At 39.9% G+C, this 23593-nt stretch overlaps 1 protein-coding gene across 2 annotated transcripts in view; it reads right to left on the bottom strand.

Moving 5' to 3' along the window:
* grid2 (glutamate receptor, ionotropic, delta 2) overlaps nucleotides 1–23593 on the bottom strand; it is a 530237-nt gene that overhangs the window by 44060 nt on the left and 462584 nt on the right. For both annotated transcript variants that reach the window (XM_005722013.1, XM_005722014.2), the window contains exon 13: nucleotides 20709–20904. In XM_005722013.1, coding sequence (XP_005722070.1) covers nucleotides 20709–20904 — 196 coding nt within the window. The remainder of the gene's footprint in view (nucleotides 1–20708; nucleotides 20905–23593) is intronic.

Below are 23593 nucleotides of genomic sequence, written 5' to 3' on the forward strand. Positions count from 1 at the left end.
GACAGACTCTGACAGAAAAAAGCCAACAGCCCAGAGACAAACTTAAATTTACTTGCAGTACATCTCAGGCCAGAGATCTAACGCTTCTGCCAATTTCTAAACTTTATGGGTAGTCTCTGTCGCTCTCACAAACGTCACACAATCAGTCCATAGGCGTATGTTTCACGTCTGTAGCATTTAGAAACATTCACGTCTGGTAACCGACTTTATGCTTTCACTCAGTCCAACCAGATTGATCTTTAAGGGCTGAAGTTACAAAGCTTTCCACCTTTCTGCCAGTTTGAGAGAGAACAGGTAGAACTGATTTTTAATTCACAAAATACAACTGGAGGATTCTGTGTAGTGAATGGTGAAATAATACATGCAGTAGATAGGAGAGAATTTGGTGTGTCTGCAGTGTAAGGACAATGACAGAGGGTAATAACATTGTCTGATAAAATACATTTTGTATCACAGCTCTGATGACTGCTGCTATCAGCTTGTGAGCAGTACAGGTTATGCTTGCAACCTTACCGTCCTGCTTTTGTCCACACCACGTGAGCAAAATTCACCAAGCGGATTTTGGTCTGACTGCGGCATAACACTCAAACCACATCCTCACAGCTAGTTCTGTCTCTCTCTGTCTTGTTTTACTTGCATCCCACATGCTCTTTGCTGCCTTTGTTTAGGCTCAGAGAGCATTACAATGAGAGGCTGCTCCCCAGCCAAATTTTCGCCCCAGTTTGCACTAGCTGGCTTCTTGTAGATATATGAAGATCCGAATAAAGATAAGATTAGGTGCAGGCGAAGCAATCAGGGCACCAAAAAGAGAGACAACGACTCCCCGTCTATGCATCTTACTGCATAAATACACATGAGGAAGGTTATTTCAGGACAGGTTCCCTTGAAACGTACGAGGTGATGTGTTGGGATAATTCTACAGTTTCTTTTTGGCTGCATTTTTTTAAAGCTTTAAGATCACAGCTTTTGTATAGTATGCTAAGAAATGGGAAAAAGGTGCAATCATTTACTGAAGCATGTGTAAACATATCCAGAAATACAGTTTATAAAGCAAAAACATAAGTTGCACAGTTCAAACAAGCTTGAAAGTCAATATTTGGTGCGACCAGTTTAGGGTCTCTTAGGGAAGCTTTCCTATAAATTCTTTAAGTAGTCTTCAGGAATAGTTTGCCAGGCTTCCCTGAGAACAAAGCTCTTCTTTGGATGTTGGTCGCACTTTTGTTATGATCTCTGTCAAGATGACCCCACACTGCTTCAATATTGATGAGGCTTGAGTTCCACTGTATCCAGGTAAGTAGTTTGTGTGTTTGGGATGATTGTCAGGCTAAATAATCAAGCCGTTGCCAATAAGATGCTTTCCAGATGGAACTGCATGTCGGATCAAAAGCTGCATTTATAGTTCCATCAATTTTCACAACAGCACTGGTAGAAAAGCAGCCCCAAATCCAAGACAGAGCCTCTACCGTGTTTTACGGATGCTGTAGACACTCACTGTTGTACCTCTCCCTTGACCTCCTCTATAAACTAAAGATGATTTGAACAGAATTTGCATTTTACTCACTCCATTAGACTTCTTAAACCATTTCTATGAGTCTTCGGTGAACAGCAGATGGATCAGCTGAGGGGCCACGTGCATCTGACAGGTCCTGTGTCAGGTCTTCGCTGGATTTTTTTCCCCTGATGTTTTTAAGAACCAGACTGTCAGGTACTTTTCATCTGCTGAGACCTGTCACTTCTTTTTTGATCTTCCACTTGTCCAGTTTCTTTAAGTTATTTAAAACACATACAGCACACAATGCCGAGATATACCAAATGTTCTCCTAATAGCTCTCTGGGTGCAAAAATACAATTTTATGCCTGTCAAACTATGTTATCTTTGGGATTTTTCATAGATTCAACAAACAAATTAGAAGAAAATTAGTTTTTTTTCAACAGGCTGCCAGTAACAAAGTGCCTAAAGACATTATTTAAAATTGGCTCTTTGCTAAGTTGCCTGTTATGTGTAGACACAACACTAGCTCCCAGAGTTAGCTTTTTTATAGGTCGGTGTTAAGGGACTTAACAGAGAAGCAAAAAATATCCCTTTGAAAATGGTCAGTTACAAGGACTGGACTGAAGATGAAAATATATAAAATATCTATATTCTTACCTAGTGAATGAATAATTATCTACCTTTTCCAACAACATACTGATGGCCAGGTTTGAGATGCTAAAGCCTGGCATGCAGGTTGCGCCAATTCCTCCTGAGTTGTTTCGTCCGACTGCTCGCTCTAGTGGCAACAGCCGCCTACATCCTTAGAGACGCAATATGACAACTTCTTCACTCCCTCTCCTCCCTTTGTTTCTCTGTTGTTTCATTACCATCAGCTGTCATTAGTCGTCTTTGTTTCTCCAGGAAGAGGGAGTCAAAGAAAAGAGAGAAATTAATCGCCTATTGCCACGCTCTATGAAAATCTTTGCTCAGACCCCGTTAAGCCGATGAGAGATGTGATACTAGAAGAGAGAAGTAATTGGAGACAGATGTTGGAAAGACGGATCATCCGAGACGGATCAGTGAGCCAAAACTAAGATGCCAGCCTTAATAGGATCTGGCAGAAAAAATTATTTCTCTCTGTTTCCTTTTCATCTTCCCTTTGCTCAACAGTATTTTTCATAATGAAGTCTTATGTTATATTTGCATGGCTTTACAAAGTATGAATCTTTTTTTTTGTGTGTGTTGTCTTTTGCAATTTTTTTCCGGCTTTCTAGGAGACCCAGACGATGTGAATTTGTGACAAATATCAAGAGAGGTTCATTTACTTCCTGGCTTACTGTTAGATGCATGCAGCGTTGCCGGGCAACGCAGCACACAACATTGGAACTTAAACAGCCCACAACAAAGACGACACGCAGCAGTAACTAATTTAAAGAATTATACTTGCTATAGTCTACACAAATACCTTAAAGTACTCTTTAATTGTAAAGATTTTTGCAGTGCACCAAATGAAAACATACCAAGACATTATTAATGCTGACAATGAAAAAAACCCTGACTTATCACAGGAGTAGAATCAAAGGAGAGAAGTTATAGTTATATTAGGGCCCCTTGCTCTAGACTATGCTTTACATTTCTATTAAGAATAGAAACAAGAAATGATGTCTGAGAGAGTGCAACTACATTACATGCAATGAAAATATAGACATATTCATCTACATCCAGAAACAGCTGAGCTTTATGCACAGCTGGGTCACGTGTCATTAAACCCTTTTTTGCCGTTCCTTTTAAATTTCTGATGCTTGGCATCAAATTTAAAAGTAGAACGCAGTGACCAGGGCGATTGCTGGTCATGCTGATTGTAGCTTGGCCCGGCTAACTTTGCCCTGACAATGAAGATGAAATGAACTGAATCAGTGAATGTGTAAAGAACTGGTGTACCGTTTGAATAAACTAGCCAGGATTATGTCTCAGGTACCTGAAGAAGTTTCTCAAAGTAAAGGCAGAGAGTCAAACAAATAGAAACTCTCGGAGATGTCTGTGAAATGTTCTCTGCCTAAAAAAGAAAACAAAGGTGGTCAACAACCTCGACACTGTCCTCAAAAAAGTCAGCGAAACAAACACAGACACAGACTGATGAATCTCAGATAAAGTTTCAAAAATAAAGGAGAGCACACATGCTGAGTCAAAGGAAGAGCTATGTTTTCTTTCTTTTCTATAGCCATGCTTGAAAAAAAAAAAGTTGAAGTTGCAAAAACTTGCTAGAAAGGAGACGCGAGAGAAAAAGAAGGACCCGTTAAACTTTATGCATATCCAGATCACTTTCTTTAATTTGAAACTGAGTATTGGGTTTGGCAGAGAATGAGCACTCCGAGTCTCCTTCAAGCAGTCTTTGTTTTTCTTTTGATCAAAAAATCATCAACATCAACATTTGCACTGCGGGGTGGCAGAACAGAGAAGAAGCTATAAGATGCACACACACACTGACACAGACAAAAGGCAAGAGAGGCAAAATCTGTCCATGACAAACACAGACGGTGACAGACTGAGACAGACGTGAGAGCAAGTTAAATGTGAAAAAAAAATATACAAAGCATGCTGTGACTTGCAGATGAGACAGCAGCATAGAATAGGAACCTATTCAGTATGCAGATTTTGCTTTATGGATTCCGCTAACAGTCATAAGCATATCAATAGGGTTGCCATTAATACCTGGACAATGCTGAAATAATTACTATAAAAAGTGACACTCAAAACATAAAACACAAGGCCATGAAAGTACTCGCTGTCTCTACACAGACATGCACAGAGAACCTTATTTGCTTGCATCCTGCGAGCCCATTTGACAGCTTTCAGGTTGACTAACAGAAATGAAAATGGTGCAGAGAGTTTCTTATAGTGCCCCTCACCTCTGAGTCAGTTCATTTGTGACTATATAAATGCGACTCTGGATCCAGGCCTTTTATTTTCTCACTGATTTTCCAGTTTTCCTTATGCTGCAGGTCAGGGTAGTAAAACACACTACTTCAAAACAGCTTACGAGTATTCCACCTTCTCATTACTGAGTGTCACAATCCATTGGCTTCCATGAGCAATATTGCCGTACCAACAAAAAGGGACATGATGCTATCAGTCCTGTCAGACAGAGCATTCATTACAGAACGTCTGTCTGTCCATCTGCCCATCAACCTATAAATGAGCAGGTCTTGCCGGTCAACCCCTTGATCGCCATATACTCGGTCATGCTCAGCAGATAACACTAAATGTATGAACTGTGTCTCCCACCTTGTGCCTCTCAGTGCGAAGGATCAGTGGCTGACTTCAAGGTCATCACAGATTACTGAGCTCCTCACCTTGTCAACACCAGTGAGACCAGACACTGCGTGTGCCCTCATCTGGCAGGTGGCACATTTCTGCACTGTGGTCACGTTACACATTTTGCAATCACAGACACGCATCAAAAAGAAAACAAGTGAAGAATCAGGACATGTGAATAGAGCCATCCACCTCTGGCATAAATTTGGAAGGAAGAACTGTAGAGATCACAGCCCAAAGAAGGTCGAAAGCACACCATACCACTGTAGCGCTACTTTGGTTGTAAGTATGCAGGCTCAGTTTCAACAATGATCCTGAATGTCCCCTGTCAGTTTAACATGTTAGTTGCCCAAGAGTATAAAATACTGATTAAATGCAGGCTGCAGAGTTCAACGTGCCAGGCCTCCTCTATTTACTTCATTAATATTGGTCTCAGTGGTAAGTTCTAGTGCCAAATGGTTGCAGTACAGTGTCAAAAGCCCTCCATAACACCAAGGAGTAATTGCAAGGGAAAACACTGGCCCATATTGCAGACAGATTCCATGTCTATTTCAGATGGAATTTCTATTAAAACTTCAAGTTATCTTACTACTTGTATGGGGGAGAAGAAAAAAAGTCTTGCAAATGTTAATGTGGAAGCAATACAGCCTGATTTGGAGGAGTTTTAATTGGAACCGTGGGAAAGAAATAGTTATGAAGGCGAGGAGAGAAAATGATGACTGATACACTCAGATGCTCTTCCAGCAACAGATTTAGGTGCATGAGTGCTCTCACACCATCAGTCACTGTAGCTCCATCGACTCCCGAGGGTAATTAAAAGAAGTAACTTTTTTTTCCTCAATAGTTTCTATTCATTTCAGAATAATTTGAATTTCACAAAAAAATTCTTACCTGTATAGTACCTGAAAATACTACTGTAGCATATGAGTAAATGAATGTCAATAAGCCTGACACGTAGGATCTGTCAGGGAGTTGAACATCACCATCAGTTAGCAGAGTGACTGACAAGCTGTGCCAGTATTTCACAACACTCCGGTTAATTTGAGTGGTTCCGCAGTCGCACTCGCGCAAAATTAATGAACAGCTGGTGTTTGCTAAAACAAATCTTGTAGATCACACAGTCCCTTTAGCCACAACTTCATTTGAAAACATCTGCCATTATAATACCACTTGACTGCTATTTATGCAGCATTTATGGCCTATCTGACCCAAAGTGATGCTAGCATTGATCACTGAAAGGCCATTACTCTTCCTTGTGTAAACATGTGAGACAGAGTGAAAATCATTAATGTACCTTTACTCATTCAGTCAACACAAGCACCTGTCAGATGGAAAGAAAAGATCAGACACTAGGCTACCCATTAAGTTATGGCTAAGGTTCACAAAAACCTGCCAGGAGTTCGACTCAGACTTGAGGTGAATGATAAGATCTTCAGTGCAAATTAGAGTTTCTGCCCTCACAGGCTGTCAGCATACTTACAGATGCATGCCTTGCAGTTTGATGGCAGTCCGCTGTAGACTGGGAATGAGTTTGCCATTGAAAGTCTGCACTTGGTTATTACAGATACATTTCAATGTCCACCTGACCACAAACCGCCCATGAAGGAAGAAAGTGCAGTGTGGAAATGAACTCTGCTGTAACTACTCTGCAAGTCGCTGGATGTGTAGGTGTGTGTCATTGGAACTCTGTTCTCCATTCCAACTAGAGGTCATAACTCTGCAATGCATTACTGGCTAAGAAATTTGTTTGTGTGCACCTCCAGACTCATGCATCCTTTGGATTCTTCTCACCTATAGGTGCGACCTAGACATCAGAGATTATTCTACCTGCTAAGATGTAAGCTACAACTCACAGTGTTCATTCTGCTTTTGTGTATCTGGAGGCACATTTCAAATACAAAAAACCCATTTTCTACTTGTGGATTCTGTTCTCTTTGGGTGGCCAGAGTTTTTGTTACTGGGAGCTTAAGTCTGGCTGACTTACAGCAAAGCTTTGCAGATGTAATAAAGTGAGCAGGACTTTAGCTAAACTCCCTCATTCGGCAAAGAAGCTATTACATTTAACATCCACAGACAGATTTTCTTTATTTATTTAAGATTGCATTACACAATTATGTTAGAATGCAACACACTCTTTTCTTAGTAGATTTCTGTTTGTTTTTTTTTTACCAATCTGATACTGTATGGCACCATAAATCCTTTGCATACTTTCACAACCTGCCTTCAAGGTTCTTTGGAAGTGGTTTAATGCCACAGAGGGAGGCTTCACAGGACAGAAGTGTAGCGCTGAGAACCAATCTCCCTCTTGCATCTAAAAAGCCTTGGGCTTGTGGCAATGTTCAACATTAACCCCGAAATTTACACATATTTACAGCAACTCATTTTTCCTCCTTTGTGGCATGCTACAATAGCTGGTCAAGGGTATATGGAAATTAAATAGCTAGTTTATTGATCGTGATGATCAGCTTTTCCACAATTCTGTCAAATTAAAACTCTAATATCTCAGATGATAACAGGCAAAAAGAAAGAAATTATCCACACACATCTTGAATTTATATTTTTACTACAAAAAGTGTGAAAAGAGGCTATTTCTAAAAACTTTGTTGTCCAAGTAATCCTATAGTTGAATAATCTTCAAACTGAACAACTCTTTAGTCACTTTCTAACTCTTCTTGCCACCATTTGGAAAAAGGGCTCCATTATTATTTTTTTGCAAGCTTTTAAACCACATCACTTTAAAAAAAAAAAACGTTTATAGGCATTTTTTCTGTTTGCATGACTATGATGAAGCTGGCTGACAAAGTTGCATTGGTAAATTAAGGAAAGATGTGCAGTGTTAAATCTGTAAAGAATTTTTATTGATTATAGCTCCCACAAGCAAAATATTTTTCTCCCCTATTTCCTTTCCATGTATTGCTTGAGAGGATCCTCTAACTTTAATTTTTTTCTTCGCTATCACTCTTTCCCTCATTCGTCTGTTTCCTTCTCTGTCCCAAATCACTCTCCCGTTGGCTTCACTCCAAATCCTCCCTCTCTTTCTCCCTATGTAGTTCTCGGGACTGTGATGCATGGCTGTCTGTGTTCTCCAAAAGTCCATTAGTTGCTGGCACTGGGCTGCCTCCTCTCCCACAGACAGAGATAAAGACGCTGAGTGTGGCTGCCCAGTGAGTCGCATGAAAATGAGAGGACAGTGGAAAAAGAAGTATGGGGGAGAACAGGGGAGAAAAGAGCGAGAGGCACAGAGAGAGAGAGAAAGGAGTGTGGATGTGAAAACACCTTGATAATGAAGAGAAGCCCAAGAGTATAGGTGAAGTGAAGAGAATGAATGGAAGGGATAGAAAAGGGGATAGATGATGCAAACACAGAAGGAGACATCAAACAGAAAGGAGTGAAAAAATGAAGACAAACACCATTGAGCGAGAACCAGGAGGAGAAAAAAAAGAGGAGATGAAGGAAAAGAGCAGGACATGCAGGTGAAAGAAAAGACAGAAAGAGAAGCCTTCTATTCACAGTGAGAGTGGTGTAGACATAAGAAGACAACGGAGAAATAAATAAAAGGCTAAGAAATACCAGAGAAGAGGGAGGGAGGAGAGAATGAAAAATAGAACGGGTTGAACGTGAGGCGACGATAAGAGATGAGGGTCAATTGTAACCAGATATCCCACCACGAAATCATTAATAAAATGCTTTTTTTTTCTCTCTTAAATTCCCTCCACCTCTTACTTTGTCCTCCTAATTAATCTACAATCCAGAGATTAAACTTGCCCTTTCCACTTTCATTCAAAACACAGGGGACTGAGTGATCCATTCTCTGTTTTTTCAGTTTCAGCCTCTTTTTATCTGGGAAATTAAGATGTAATCTAACAGTCTGCTTCAGGTTGCAGAGTTGGCTAGACATGACGGAGAGCAGGCAGATGAAAAATGTGTTTAAAAACGGTTATTTTTCTTTCTTTCAGCAGGAGCATTTGGCTCTTTGAATAATACTATTGTCTAACTTTCACAACTTTGCTCTTTGTGCTTCTATTGGCCTAATTGCTGTTGTGCTCCCTTTCATATTTCTCTCAGCCAGACTGTGTGCATTTTAATCTCCAGCAGGGCCTATAAATACAATAATTATGTGCCATCTTTTTCATCTTGGACTTCAGTAATAGATAAAAAGGAATTCAATAAAAAAAAAAATTTAATCCTATTGCCTCAAAAAAAAAGGTTGTTGGAATGTTTTATCATTTGAATTACTATTTGGAATTGAGATTGCCCTTTTAAATTATGGTGTTGTCTGTATTGTAAAATCAAAATTCTTTTATGTGTATCATCTAATTGCTAGAAGTTTTTTTTAAATCAATTTCTCTGCAATAAGTAGATAACTTTGGTATTATTTTTTCTGCATGGTTATCTCTTGTTAGTCTATGGATGAGAGAATGTGGGCTGGCTCATTAAAGGTGTAGGAGAAATCATTAAGGCTGCAAACTTCTATGTTTTGAGCAAAGTGGATGCTTTTCAGGAAGAAGAATACACAGTTCTCAATAGTAACTGCCCACAAAGGCTAAAATAACATGCTTTTTTAGATTACACTACTGTAGGATAGATTAAAACACGTGTTTTTGCTTAAACTCTCAAATATGCCTTATGCTACTTGCCAAAAAATAATCAAAGCAGTTTTTACTTCAATATTCAGTATTCTTATTCTAACATCTTACACTGACTACAGGTTTCATCTCCTCTACCTACACAGCTTTTATGTTACCCAATTAACCACCAACTATGTAAATGAAATTACTCCTAAATAGTTTTACAAGCGAGAAAGCTCAGCTTGATTAAAGCAATGCCCATGGAGACTGACCGATACATAGCTGTTTGTGCTTGCTGATGAATAAAGTTTGATACAAACCACTACAAACCTTCATACACCACTCAGCTCAGTTAACGTAGACAGCAACATACTGACTTTTTTCATACTTACTAAACACTAAATCTTAACCTTAGAGCGCTAAGAGGACATCATATTCTTTAAATTAAATGCTTGTTGCTGGTTATCCTCCAAACATAACTCTGCTTGCAGACTTTGGAGAGACTTATTGTTGAAGTTTGGTTAAGTATTAGTTACAACTTACAAGTACACAAATACAGCTTACAACTAGTTACAACTACAAGTAACGCATTTGGCATCTAAAGATACATAAGTAGGTATATTCTTGTTAATTTGGGCTAAAACAAAAACATAAGCAGCACAACCATATTTTTTAAAGCAGTTTAGCTAAAGACTACTTTTAACTTCACATATTTAAAGACCCAGATCCTTTATATACCTAAAAAATAAACAAACAAGAAAATCAAAAGCATAATAGCAAAGCCTCTGTGTTTGCAAGATAATATCTTTAAAACTTTAAAGTAAAAGGGGAAAAAATAAGAAATATTTACTAAACACCACAAGTGAAGAATGTGAAACATGTTGGGGAGATGATTTATTTCTGCGCTTGTCTCTACCAAACACATGAGAAGCAAACTGTGACATGTTTCCTTTTTGTTAGTGTCTTTAAAAACAGCACAGCTCAAAGAGCTTACACAGTAACTTAAGACCAGCTGGAATGTGAGTTTATCAAAGTTTGCCATCTTGTTGCAGGGGAGAGGGGAACATGCAATGGATTGGATATTGTTACGGCAGTGTTAAGCATGGTTACGGGTACATGAGAGTGCATTTCATAGAAGATCACCAAACAGAATTTCTTTGAACCAGAACCAGAGTTTAACCTGTGTTTGGCCTGGTATTAGGCTATTCTTCTAATTAATTGATGACCAGTAACTATAAAAGCAGCCGTTGGTGTAGAGCACTCAGCTATGCGTCAACACAAAACCACAATGGTGTGGAGATCCCAGCAAATTCTCCCCAAGGCGAGACTGTGCATGTATCAGTGAACAAAAACCTACATTAGAGACTCCACAGACCTCCATTAGCATGTTAAATGTTAAAGTTCAAGACAGTATAGTTAGCAAAAGGCTGAATAAGTATGGCTTGTTTTTGAAGGTTTGTCAGGAGAAAGCTTCCTCTCTCTAAAAACAACATGGCAGCACGGCTTAGGTTTGCAAAGCTGCAGCTGATCAAACCAGAAGACTTCTGGAACGATGTCCTTTGGATAGACGAGGCCAAAGTGAAGATGTTTGGCAAAAACCAAACACCGCATATCAGCACAAACACCTCCTACCAGCTGTCAAGCACAATGGTCTGGGTACCTTGAAGACTCCGAGTCGACCACAAACTCCTCTGTATACCAAAGTATTCAGAGGCAAATATGAAGCCATCTGTCTGACAGCTAAAGTTTGGCAGAAATTTGGTCAGGCAACAGGACAATGATCCCAAACACAGCAGGATATCTACAAACCAAAAAAGAAAACTAAAGAAAAGGAATCGAGGTGTTAAAGAACAAAATCAAAGTGTAGATCTCAGTTCCAAAACTAGGAAGTGATAGGAAACATCCACTGTGTGGGGGCCTACAGGTGATTGTTGGGTAATCAAGGGACTGAAAGGGGAAGCAGCAGGGTCGATAACATCACACAGGGAGAAATCTTTGCACTTTTTTTGCACCCTTCTGCCAAATATTGAGGATGTGTCCTGCATATGTTGAGGACAGTGAATCATGAACAAGTGCACGTTGCATTGCCGGGATTACATGCTTGCCTGGACAAGCTCACATACTCTTCTGGGGAAGACCGTTAAAATGAGAGGGGGAAAAGTAATATGGACCAACAAGGGATTTTTTTAAACCTTCTGAGCAGTTTCTCCTATTTTCTCTAACTTATTTCTACAGGACGTAACCTTAAATCTCTTGGCCAAACTTGTTTTTATTTTTTCTTTCTTTCTTTTTAATGCAAAAAAAAAAGTTTCTTGGTTACAAATTGTAAAGCCGTGTCACAGATATAGAGCTTTGCATGAAGATGCAGGTATACCTTTATGACAACAGACCTGCATACAGCAGTATACTGTGCACACACACACACACACACACACACACACACACACACACACACACACACACACACACACACACACACACACCTACACTAAAATGTAAACACGAGATCACAAACACAGATGTGTGCTCGCAAGTTCTGCATTAATGCAATTTATATCCAGCAATAAAGCAGGTCTATAAATTGCTGCATTCATTTGCTGACTTTCATTGATTTCTTTGTGAGGTGCTGTAATTATTATTAGACACAAGAGGTATAGCGCGGGATGAAAGGGAACGAGAGGAAAAACACACACTGACTCGGTGAGCGAGGGAGGCAAACAGAGGAAGAAAAAACTAAATCCAGAAGAAGACTGTTGTGCGGCTGTCAGATGGATTGACGCTTGGGCGGCAGAAGAAGGAGAAACCGATACGAAGGCAATTTCGGCATCGCTCTTAAATATAAGAACAGAGAGAAGAAAACATAAATAGATAGAAATAGATAACATAAATATTTCTTCTTCTCTTCTTTGAGTTTTTTTTAACCATACCGAACCCTTATCTCCTCTCCTTACTTCAATACTTTCTCTCCCTCTGTTCCCTTCACTCTATGCCGATTTGTCACATCTCCAGCAAACATGCCAGTTTTTAATCAATCACCACAGCGAGCAAGGATGAACTTCCATCTCTCCCTCTCTCCATTTTTGTTTAGCATCTATAATTCCCTTATTTCAAATGTCTCTTTCAATCCTTACAATCTTCCCTCTTTAATATGGAGAGTAAATTTACCCCCATTTCCTTCGTCTTTAGTCCTCTTTTCATCTGCTTTCCCCAAATCTCAGTCACAACACAGAAACACTGTCATCACATAGGCACAGAATTGTAACAGCAGGAAAATATGTTTGCTGTTTGGGCTTGTTGTGTTGAATTCTAATGAGCTATCAGGCTCTGCAGGAAAAGAGCTTTCTCTTTTTCCTGTCGGGGTGATTTGCACTACTAGAAAATAGAAAATGAGAGAGCCCAGCAGCCAAAAAAGGCATTTTCTGGTCATAGCATAGCCTGGATTATTACAGAGGATATTGCACCATGGCATAGTGACAGATATATATCACGGGCTTATATGGCTCAGCAGAGATTTCATTCAAATCCAATAAAATACATGACAAACACATAAATATGGCATCAATTTTTAAAAATCTAATGAAACGGGTCTTGCCTCAGCCCCTCTTGTAAGCGCACCGTGTCAGAGCACTGGCTCAGGCACAAAAATACCGCAAGTGTCACTCCGGACTACAGAAGCGCAACAACATCAGCAAAAAGAGGAACCAAGAGCACACGAGGAAGAAAGAAACAAAATTGAAGGAGTGACAAGAGGAAGCGCAGGGAGAATATTGTGTTAGTGGGTGCAGTGTAAGAGATACAAGTCACATAGCTGTAGGCAACCTTGGGACCCGAGAGCTTTGTTCATGAAAAGTCGACCTCTCTCAAACACAGGGGGAGAGGAATCATAAACACAGAGATCTGTCACCCTGAGCACAGCTGGGCCACCCTGCTCGGTAACCTTGGCAACTCCCTGACCAATGAGTGGTTGGCAGGAGGTCCTTAAAGAACTGTGACACTGATACAAACACATACAGACTCAGAGAGCACTGCTGCCTACAGATACAATGTTAACCGTGATTTGAGAGGGTAAACAGGTGTTAGAGAGGCCTCTCTAAATTGAGAGAAGAGTAACATGTGCCTGCACTCACACACGCACACAAAGTGAGGCATCTGGGGTGAGCTTCAATGTTATCCTCTGTTTAAACATAATCTCCCCACACACCCCCAGTCCACCTCGCTGATTCACACTGGATGGCTGACTAATGAAGAGAGAGAGAGAGAGGCAGTGAACAAGCGCTCATAAACCTTAAATGGGCGGGTGATTTTTGATTAACCTGTTCTGAATCTCTGTGCTTTCTCAGTGTCTTATCAAAGTCGCTGGAGTCTCACAAACAACGTGTCCTTTGACTTTGATGCAGCGACACGCTTGGGTTTTCATAGCGGTGAATCTCACTTCCAAAAGATACTTGTTAAGGACTCCTTGGCTTCACATTTGAATGCATGGGGCAAGCATCAGCCTTCAAGTGGACGGCTTATGTTGTAGGACATAGGAGGAGCAGATTTTGTCAGCGAGTTTGGTTCTTAAATCTGAATGGAGGGCAAACAGCAAAAATAACCAACCACTAAAAATGAAACTAATCAGAAACTGGAAACATGGCTGGTAATGCTGCTTCCTGTTAAAAGGGAGTTCTTCCCTTCCAAGTGCTTGTAACCCTTTCAGAGCATAGCACTCAGAATCATTGGTCTCATATATGTATGCATTTAAGGCCTTGCTAGAGCAAGAGTGAAACTGTAAGAAATAAACAAGCATTAGCAACATACGGCTAATCCTTTTCTTCAGTTCTGTCTAGGTCACTGTCTACCTATTCATTCTCTATCTCTATATCATCCCTCCTTTCAGTCCTCTCCTTGCACTTCTTTCTTGTCCCTTCATATCCACATGCATTCACTCTCTCAATTTTCACTAGTTCGTCTCCCTCCCCCCTTTATCGCCCTCATGCCACCTAAATTTCCCAATTTCCGTCTTCCTACTCCTCGAGCACCAATTCGCCATCTATGTCATCTTCCACTCCTCCCTTCATCTCTCCTCTGCTTTGTCTCGATTGTCCTCTAGAGTGCTGTGATGGCTGAAGGATCCAAACAGGTCTTGGATGATTTGCCACCAGCTCTATCTGGATGAGGACTCGGCATAATCTTTATCATCATCATTGAAGTCATTATGGTAAATTGGCGAAACCTTATAGGCTTACATTATACAGATACTTACTTCCTGTTTCAAGATATATGCAGCAGAGGTGAAGAGATGATGATAATTTTTAGTACAATTTCTAGAGTCGTTATGCTAAATGGGGAGACGGTGATGGGATGAAATTAAGTGGCAGAAAACGGCTTGTTGCACAATGGAGTTGAGCATATGTAGGATAAGTGGAGGAATTTTCCTTCACTGGTAAACGTTGCATAGTATTACATAGCATCGCTCACAGGTATTTTTGACGTGTGGGGGGACCTGATAGCCTGGCTGGGCCATTTACTTTGCATCATTTTCCTACTCACTTTACCTCTATTTCCTGTCTCCAGGAATGAAAGACAATTCTGTGTGGTCAGAAAACTTCCACATGACAAAAGTATACTAAGGGATTATAGAAAGTGAATTAATGTTTATATATTATATGCTTCTCTTGATTGATGTGACCTTATCAGCTCAGTGGGTCAGATCCATTTTCAGGTAATAAGAATTTGAAATTCAGATCCAAGAAATTGGTATTTTTCAGTGAAGAGACGGCTTCACAAGTGACAGCAGCAATGTAAAAGCGCTTTACCTGAAGTAAATGCTCCTCTATATAGTATAATCCAACTATATTCATAATGTATGAAGCATTTAATTTCAGATTCACTGCTTTCAGCCCACTCGTCTGACCTCTTTTTCTCCATCCATTTCCAAGCTTTCATTGGCTGCTACAAGTATGGGAAATTTTTTTCCAAAGCCTTCATCGTCCTTTTGAAAATTATTTATTGCAGGGTAAGTTTGGAAGGATATTGAATTCACACAGTGTTGCCTGTCTTTGTTGGAGAACAGGACCTTTATACCGTGAAGCCCCCCCTTCCCCAGCCTATCGTTGATAATGTTGCAGTGAAAGTTTCAATACTTTCTGCTCTTCTTTTTTTAGGAATAACGGTAATATATAGTAGGCAATGTCATGAGGGGAAAAGATGCATTTTCTAAAGTGGTACCTTCCCATGGTGGAGCAGAAAGTCATACAGACAGAAAATCACTCACTGGCAATCCACTCAACTCTAAAATCACTCAGCGGTCATCAGAGACTCTTAAAGCCTGACAGAGAGTAGCTGTCAAATATTCACACAGGGATACTTAATTCAACCGAGTCAGGTGTGTGTACGTGTCGGCATTGGCACGTATGTAAATAAACATGCAAATCTGAAGGTTTTAGTTTTGTGAGCTTCAAGTGAAATGTGATAGAGTATGCCAAGCATGCATGTACGTGCTATAGTATTAGGACATAAACGGCGCTCAGTGGAAAACGTTTCCATTTCATGGTACAGTCTCCTGTCACATTGGCTGAAATTATTATCAACAACAAAAATCACTAGATGAGGCTTTAAACTGTAGTCGCATAAGTAAAGCATTTTATTAACCATATAGAGTCATATAAAGAAAACGTAAGACAATGCTCAGTGATCCAGCTTAAGGAGTTGCGAGATTCTACAGTTACCGTCGCTAATATCGGCGCATCTTATTATTATCTATGTCAGTAAGGGTTTCATATAATTTAGAGGGTAAGTAACTGATACTGACAGACAAAAAAAGACTTTGCTTTCACTCTTGAGACAATGCAATAATAAATAGATGGGACCACAAGTAAGTCCTCCATTGACTTAAATGAGGATGCCATTATGTCAAACAGTGACACAGAGCACAGCGGTCTTAGATATCATATGTGACACAAAGTTAATGAGATATCAAGGCGGAGGTGCAACACCTCTCACTCTATTGAGTGCCTTGATCATTGACTCAAATGGGAGCGACACATATATTACTCCATGACAGGCCTCACCCTGGAGCGCTTGGCTGGCTTGGTGTGTGTTTGTGTATCAAAGTATGCAAGGCGCGCATGAGGGGAAATGTGTTAATGCATGTGTAAAGCATGCTACTTAGGGAAATGCAAATTTTGTATCTGTGTTTGAATCTGAGTAGGTCTTTGTGTATGTGCATTTATGTGCGTGTGTAGGCTGCACGTTTGTGTGTGAGTGATAGCAGAGACAGCCCAGACACTGACCTGTTCTGACATATAATATTATTCTGCCACGGGGGATCGAAACTGAAAAGGGAGAAAATCCATAGTGCACAGGAGACAACGGTGACGGAGAGGGGTAAGAGGTTTATTGGGAAAGAGGAGAAAAAAAACGGAGAGAAAGTGCAGGAAGAGACAGAAGGGAGCGAGAGAGCATGACACTGAGGGGGAAAATATATCAAGTTCTTAACCTCACGGGAATCAAATATAGCAAAAGGGACGGGATTGAAGAAGACAAACGGATCAGAATAAATCAGACAAAGACAGAAAACCAAAAATGTCTGACTCATGGAGTCTGTTAATAATATTATAGCTTTGCGTCTAGCCTCCAGCTTAAAAAATAAATAATTTCAGGCGTCTGTTTACTACCTTCTAAATGTATTTGTCAGCATGAGAAGAATTCTTAACAGGCTGAAAGTCTCCACATTGACAAAATGTTTTCTCTAAAGGAAAAATCAATGATTGGTAAGCTCTGAATGTACAGAATGTAGAGGATGTATCCAGAGTTTCCCAGTTCCACCAAATTTAGGAATAATTAAACCGTTAATTTGATTCATTTGCTTAAACGTACACAGTCAAGGCGGCAGTGTCACTGTCAGTGGCACTGCAGCAGAAGGGGGAAAAAAATCAGCTTGTGTCAATGCAGTCAGCAGAGAGGGACAGGCATTAGTGAACCACTAGAGTGCACCCTGTAGCTTTTAACACAAAGTAGATGAAAAAAAAAAAGACAGACAGAGAGACAGCGTGGTTGCAGAATGAAATATTATAAGGAGAAGCAGAGAACGAAAGAAAGATTTGGGTAGGAGTCGAGAGTGGGGGAGGCGGGGCGCGATGGAGAGATAGAACGCTAACAGCCAAATATTCGGTGGTGCAGTGCAAGAAAAAAAAGAGGGGGAAAAAAGATGCAGGTGAGAAGAAAGGAACGGAAATGCAGAGCAGGGGATGAAAGAATAAAGTAAAGTATAAAATCAAGAGAGACATTTTCAGAGGGGATATCGGCTTCCTTCTTGTATTCGCTCTCAGTTCTGCTCTGCAGTGCTTGCTTGCCACTCTGGAGGTGTCACCCCGTCATAGAGAATTTATCCATGAAAAAGCAGATCCTCTCTCAAAAACCTTCATCCAGTCCTGCCTCTTGTCAGTCCTGCCTCCTCCCACTGCGCTGCTTCTGAAAAGCAGCCCTTTTTTTTCATATGACTTACTTATCATGGAAAATTCAGTCTCAGCTGATAATTACTGAAGCACTGCCCAGAAGAACTGCTTCTTGATATATATTTATGAATCGCCCCAACCCAGTCTGCTAGCAGGAACTGGACTTTTACATTTCCGCAACAGCATGATGTCTGACAGTGTCTCTGGCCATGAACTCATTTAAAGCGTGCACACTGTGTCTGAATTGCATCACATAGGGAGTTTCAGGTGTTCCCCTGGGTTGTACAGTTGCAGTGATACTTCACATTCGAGTTGTTCTTGTTAAGTGTGGTATTCCAGTGATTCGCACGCAGGGTGTAACAGATTTTTTTTCCCACAACTTCCTGCTGCCAATCGGAGTTTGACTTTGGTCTTGTCGACCTTAATGGCGAGCGCCACGGCTATGACCTGCTGTTTTCATGTGAACCAAATATCCAGAGTGGTGGGAGAGCACACTATTATCTTATGTGTTGCCATAATGACAGGTTTCATCGTGGTTCGTGAACAGGACTGTCTCCCGAGCAAAGCCATCAAATGACAATATGTATTCATGATCTCTCTGTACCATACTAGCTTGTGGTAGCCCATGTGCTGCAGAAATACCACAATTTTAAAATCCTTTAAAAAATCGTTACAGAAAATTCGAGGTGTGATTTGTCTTTGGTGCCACTATTTCTCAACCCATTATGCCAGAATCACAGATGTCAGCTCACTAGGTAAACGTGTTTTCTCAAGCTGTCGGTGTCAAGTTTGTAGTGAAGGTGATAAATACTTTTGCTGATGCAACAAACAACCCTATTTTACAATAAAATACTACCTTATTTGTGTTTCTGGGGATAATAATAATTAAGTATACATGTTTACATGACCAACAAAAAATGATTCTTAGTAAGTGTTAATGGTTCCACTCTTCCATCTTATTAGACACTGGATTGAATGCATAATTTTAAAACTACCGTGTGCCACTTTCATCACTCCTTCTAATGCTGGCTCCGGTTTAAGTCTAATATATTCTGGAAGGAGAAAGTGGGACCCTCTGGAAGAGCGAAGCACGATGCAAACAGAAAGTGGGATGCATGCAAATGAGATGCAGCAGTCAGGTATTTATGATGCTGGGTAATCACCAAGGGAATTAAGTATTTAGTCATGCGAACGTTATCTGTGTATCATTAACATCATTTATCCCCGATCAACACAGACGACCCTGTAACATGAGCGGCATGTCAAAACAGGGCCGAGTCAGTGCTTTGTAAGGATGCACTGTAGACCATACGGTAAACATCTTCAATTCTCTGTATTACGCATTATGAATTAGGCATTACTAGCAAATGCTGAATGGGCACTGATATTTGCATAACTTATGTAAGAAAAAAAATAAGAAACTTTAATCTGCATATTAGTGCACCTGATAAAAATGACTGGGTAATACATAAAAGTACATAAAAACATAGTAATGACAGTGAATGTTGGAAAGGATAGAAAATGTCTGTGAAACTTTTAAAGGACAACATCCCAACAATAGAAATTGTTCAATACCCATAATACATCAAAAATACGCACACTAAAGATGAATGGTCACAAATATCACTGTATTAAAAATACACGATAGCAAAACTTGCAATTCTTTCCTTCTTACGAGCAGCCAAAGGAGCATGAAAACCTTTGGAACGTGAAAATCTACTCCAGCTGCCAAAAACATAGGTGCACAGTGCGTGATGTGCGCCTTAGTCACATGACAAATTTTATGATGAGTCTGAACATTTAACAACATGCTGGACAGCAATGCTTTCAAGTAAATTTCCCCTCTTGGAGAGCAAAGATGTCGGGTGATTCATGGAGAGAGACTGAGCCACAACACTAAGGAGTTTTTGTTTTTTAGGGATGCTATACCATGAAATGCAGAAGGGTGACAAATAAAGTGAAAAGCCAATATAATGTGTTTTAGTAAGATTTTGTGCATCCAGAGCAGCTTCCACTCCCCCGCCCGGCATTGATTCTCCAAGTTTCTGGACCTCTGCTGGACCGATGAGCATTATTCTTCCAAAGCACATTTCCTCATTTGGTGATTTGATGATGGTGGTGGAGAGTGCTGTCTAGCATTCAAAATCTCAAGTGCTCATTTGCGGTGAGAGGTGGTAACAGCCATACCAGTATCACAGATTCACATCATTTCTACACTCAATAAACCCTTCAGTGACCTCCCCCCATCCCCCTAGAGAGACTAAGGAACTAGGTGGTACCACTGACATCAATATAAAATAGTTTTATGATGACAATGGTTTCAAAGGCGAACACTCAGAAAAACTTTGCACTATTTTTTTTCTCACACTTCACCACTTCACTTCACCAGGGGACTCACGTCATTTCTTTTAATTTGACACCCATCTGTATGTTTTTAAAGTGAACAGTAAAAGCTGATTTAGAAGTACTCAAATCCCCCTAATCCTCTAATCCTTGCTATTTTTTATATTGTAGAAGAGATATTTAACACCACCGGCAAACTGTAACTTGAATTATAACATAATCCAAAAAATATGTTCGTGCAGATATGTCACAAAGAATATATAATATATGAATAAAATCCTCTCCTCTGAGGTAGATGTCATTTTGCCCTTGAGGGAAGTTCACTCTACAACCAAGTCTTTGGTATGTATGTTCTCAAAAATGACAGGATCAAAATACAGCAAATTATGTTTCCAATGTGTTCTGAGTAACAAATAATTGCACTGCTGCTGCTGCCCTTCTCCACCTGTCCTGTTCATTCAAACCCTATCAGGGGAATGACTCGACTGTTTATTTCATTAACCACAATCATTTTGTCTGTGCCAAAGTTTAATTAACCAAAAAAATAAAATAAAAAATGAAAAGACGTACCTTGCGAATGCCTTCTTTTGACTCCTCAACGTTATTATCGCCTCCTCCTGTGCGGTTAATCATCCGCCACATTTGGGAGTACATGGGATCCCTTTCAAAGGGGTTCATTGCCTTGGAGCGCACCTGATCATAAACTGCAGAGTCCAACACTGTACCGTAAGGCAACTCTGTCTGCTTGGATAAGTCTTGCAGAGACCTACAGAGACACAGGTGGTGAAAAGGGTTAATATTCACATCATCTTCATTCATCTATCAACTGTAAAAAAGGCTGAGCCTGAAAGATCCTTCACCTGTATTGATACACATTTGATCCTTGCTGACTGTAGATGTAGTACTTTTTAACAGCATCACTCTTGTTCTACTAGTGCTCGTAATAATAGCAGACACTACGATTTCATTTGATACTTTCTGGGTAATTCTTTTGTAAAATGCTTTTCCAAATGACGGTGGTATTAAAATCACAGAAACGATCAGACCCCAGGTTAACTGCACTTTAGCAAAACACTGGTTTCAACTTTCTATTCACTCACTTCACAGTGCAAGATTACTACACAGCTCAGTCTGCACTTTTACACATACGGTACACTTATGATGGAATCAGCCTAACATGAAACACCTATTACAAAGCATATAACTATATGAAAGCAGAAAACACCTAAATCAACTATCCATTCACTGACTTGAAATCCTAACTTTGGAGCTTTGGGCTTGGCTCTACAGGACATGGTGAATAATCAGTCTTTTGTTGCTGTCTTGGTAATTCCCCGTGATACCTAAGAGGGGCTGGAAAGGGGGGATTTTGGATGGTACAAATTGAGTATAAACGGAGTGGCCAGCTGTACTGTGGTTCAGACACTCACCTAGCCATTAATTTTTCTAAGGACCAAAAGCAGGAGTTGGCAGCAACATTTAATTGACATTCAGGATTTATTTTAAAAAAGGAAACTGGCCACGACAAATGGGTATGAAAAGATGTGGCTGGAAACCAGTTTCAACAGTAGCACTAATAAGATGGCTAGGATAACCACATACTCAAGATTTCTAGAACTACACCAAGAAAATGGAAACACTCATAAAGAACTGAAAAACACAAACACACATACAAGTTTCTCTTCCTTTCTCCTTCATTCCACCTCTCACCCATAAATTGTCACCTCTGGGGGAATACACAAGCTATTGTTAATTATAACGCAACGGTGCTTGGGTTTCCTTTCAAAGAGTTTGGCCGCTGAGAAATGTAATGGAGAACCATTACGAAAACTAATTACTGTTTGTTTGTTGAATGGTTTGCTGCATACCACCCATGGATTTGAGAGACAAACGTTTGGGAAACAAAACATGCACACAAAAACACTCAACATGTCCTGCTTAATGAAGAACAACAAGTATATATTATCTTACTTCATTAATTCAGTTGTAATACAGTACACCCACGAAGCAGACTTACAATGGGCACAAATATAAGTAGCTACTGCTTGCAATATTACTACACTGTTCATTTTGATAAATACACACCCACACAGACACGCACACGTGTGACATAATATGGAAGGGACAGCTCTTACGCTTCCCCCTTGGCTCCAGCCCTCCTCAAATATCTCGCTGACCCATTCTAAAGAAAGAAAAAATCCTTTGAAGATTTTAATGAACTTTGCCATGAACATGAATCTTTTATTTCCGCCAATTAATCTTTGGCCTAAATAATCTCCCCTCCCCACCGCTCCCCCCGTGAATATGCACGCCTGTCAGCACACTCTTTGACCGGGATTCCCCCTTTGTGAATTGCTTTCACTGCATAGTAACTCTAAGCTTGTTCTTTAATGGTGCGTGTGCAGGAGACAGAGAGAAAGAATCATGCATTAGCTCTGCATTACATTAGACCAAATTTCATTTGGAAGAAACCCCCCAAAAACAGATAAAAATGGTTTGTGTTGGTTTCACTGACTATTTTAATTAATTATGAAACATCGCAAGGATAGTATCCAGCATACAACCGAAATGTATGTTTAAAGAAAATACAGATCTCATATGATTTACCCTTTTTTGAACAACCACTGCATATATTTCCACGATTGACAAGGCAAGGAAAACACAAAACCTTAAAACTTAAAATGTGTGTAATTGTGTGGTTCACAAAGTCTAAAAATACTGGCAGCGGCCAGTGGTACCCCTCACCCTCCTAGTAGATACACCTATGGTATAGATTTCAAAATCCTATGCCGCCTTGTTCTCAAGTTATCACATTCAGAATATTTTCAAAGAATTTGACCTCGAGGTCAAGGTCACTGAGATTCAAAGTCATACAAGATTTTTAGTATATACACTTTTCATATCAACTTCAAAATCCTACGTGACTTACTTCTTGAGTTATGGTTTGAGTGGAAGGGTGGCTGTGTGGGATGACATTAACAGAGAACGGATCAAAAAGCAGCCAACATTCAAAGAAGAGTTTTGCACAGTCATTAAAGAAGCTGGGAGATCTATTCATGAAGACTACTTTTAAAAAATTAGATGAAAGCATAGTGGTCAAACCAAAATCTGTAAACGTTAGAAGTATCTATAACTCTTATTTTAATGTATTTTTTTCTTTAAACACTATTAAATTCCTCAAATTCTTTTACTATTGTGTGGGTGTCTCGTGGAAAAATGCCCATATGCATTATGTGTTTAACTGTCTTTCTGTGAGTGTTTTATGTGAAATTAATTTCTGTGTGTGTGTCTGTGGATCTGTGTGTCCACAAAATTGCGTTCCTGTCCTGTGTATGCTAGCTCATTTTGCAACCAATTATATTACCCCTAAGCAGCTCAATGAGCAAGTAAATGGAGTGAACAGCAGCTGAATGTTTTGTGTGACAAATAGCGAATATGTGTGTGTGTGTGTGTCT

The sequence above is a fragment of the Pundamilia nyererei genome, unplaced genomic scaffold (genome assembly GCF_000239375.1).
Source record: "Pundamilia nyererei isolate P.nyererei 1_Seehausen unplaced genomic scaffold, PunNye1.0 scaffold00006, whole genome shotgun sequence".
NCBI classification, from domain to species: domain Eukaryota; kingdom Metazoa; phylum Chordata; class Actinopteri; order Cichliformes; family Cichlidae; genus Pundamilia; species Pundamilia nyererei.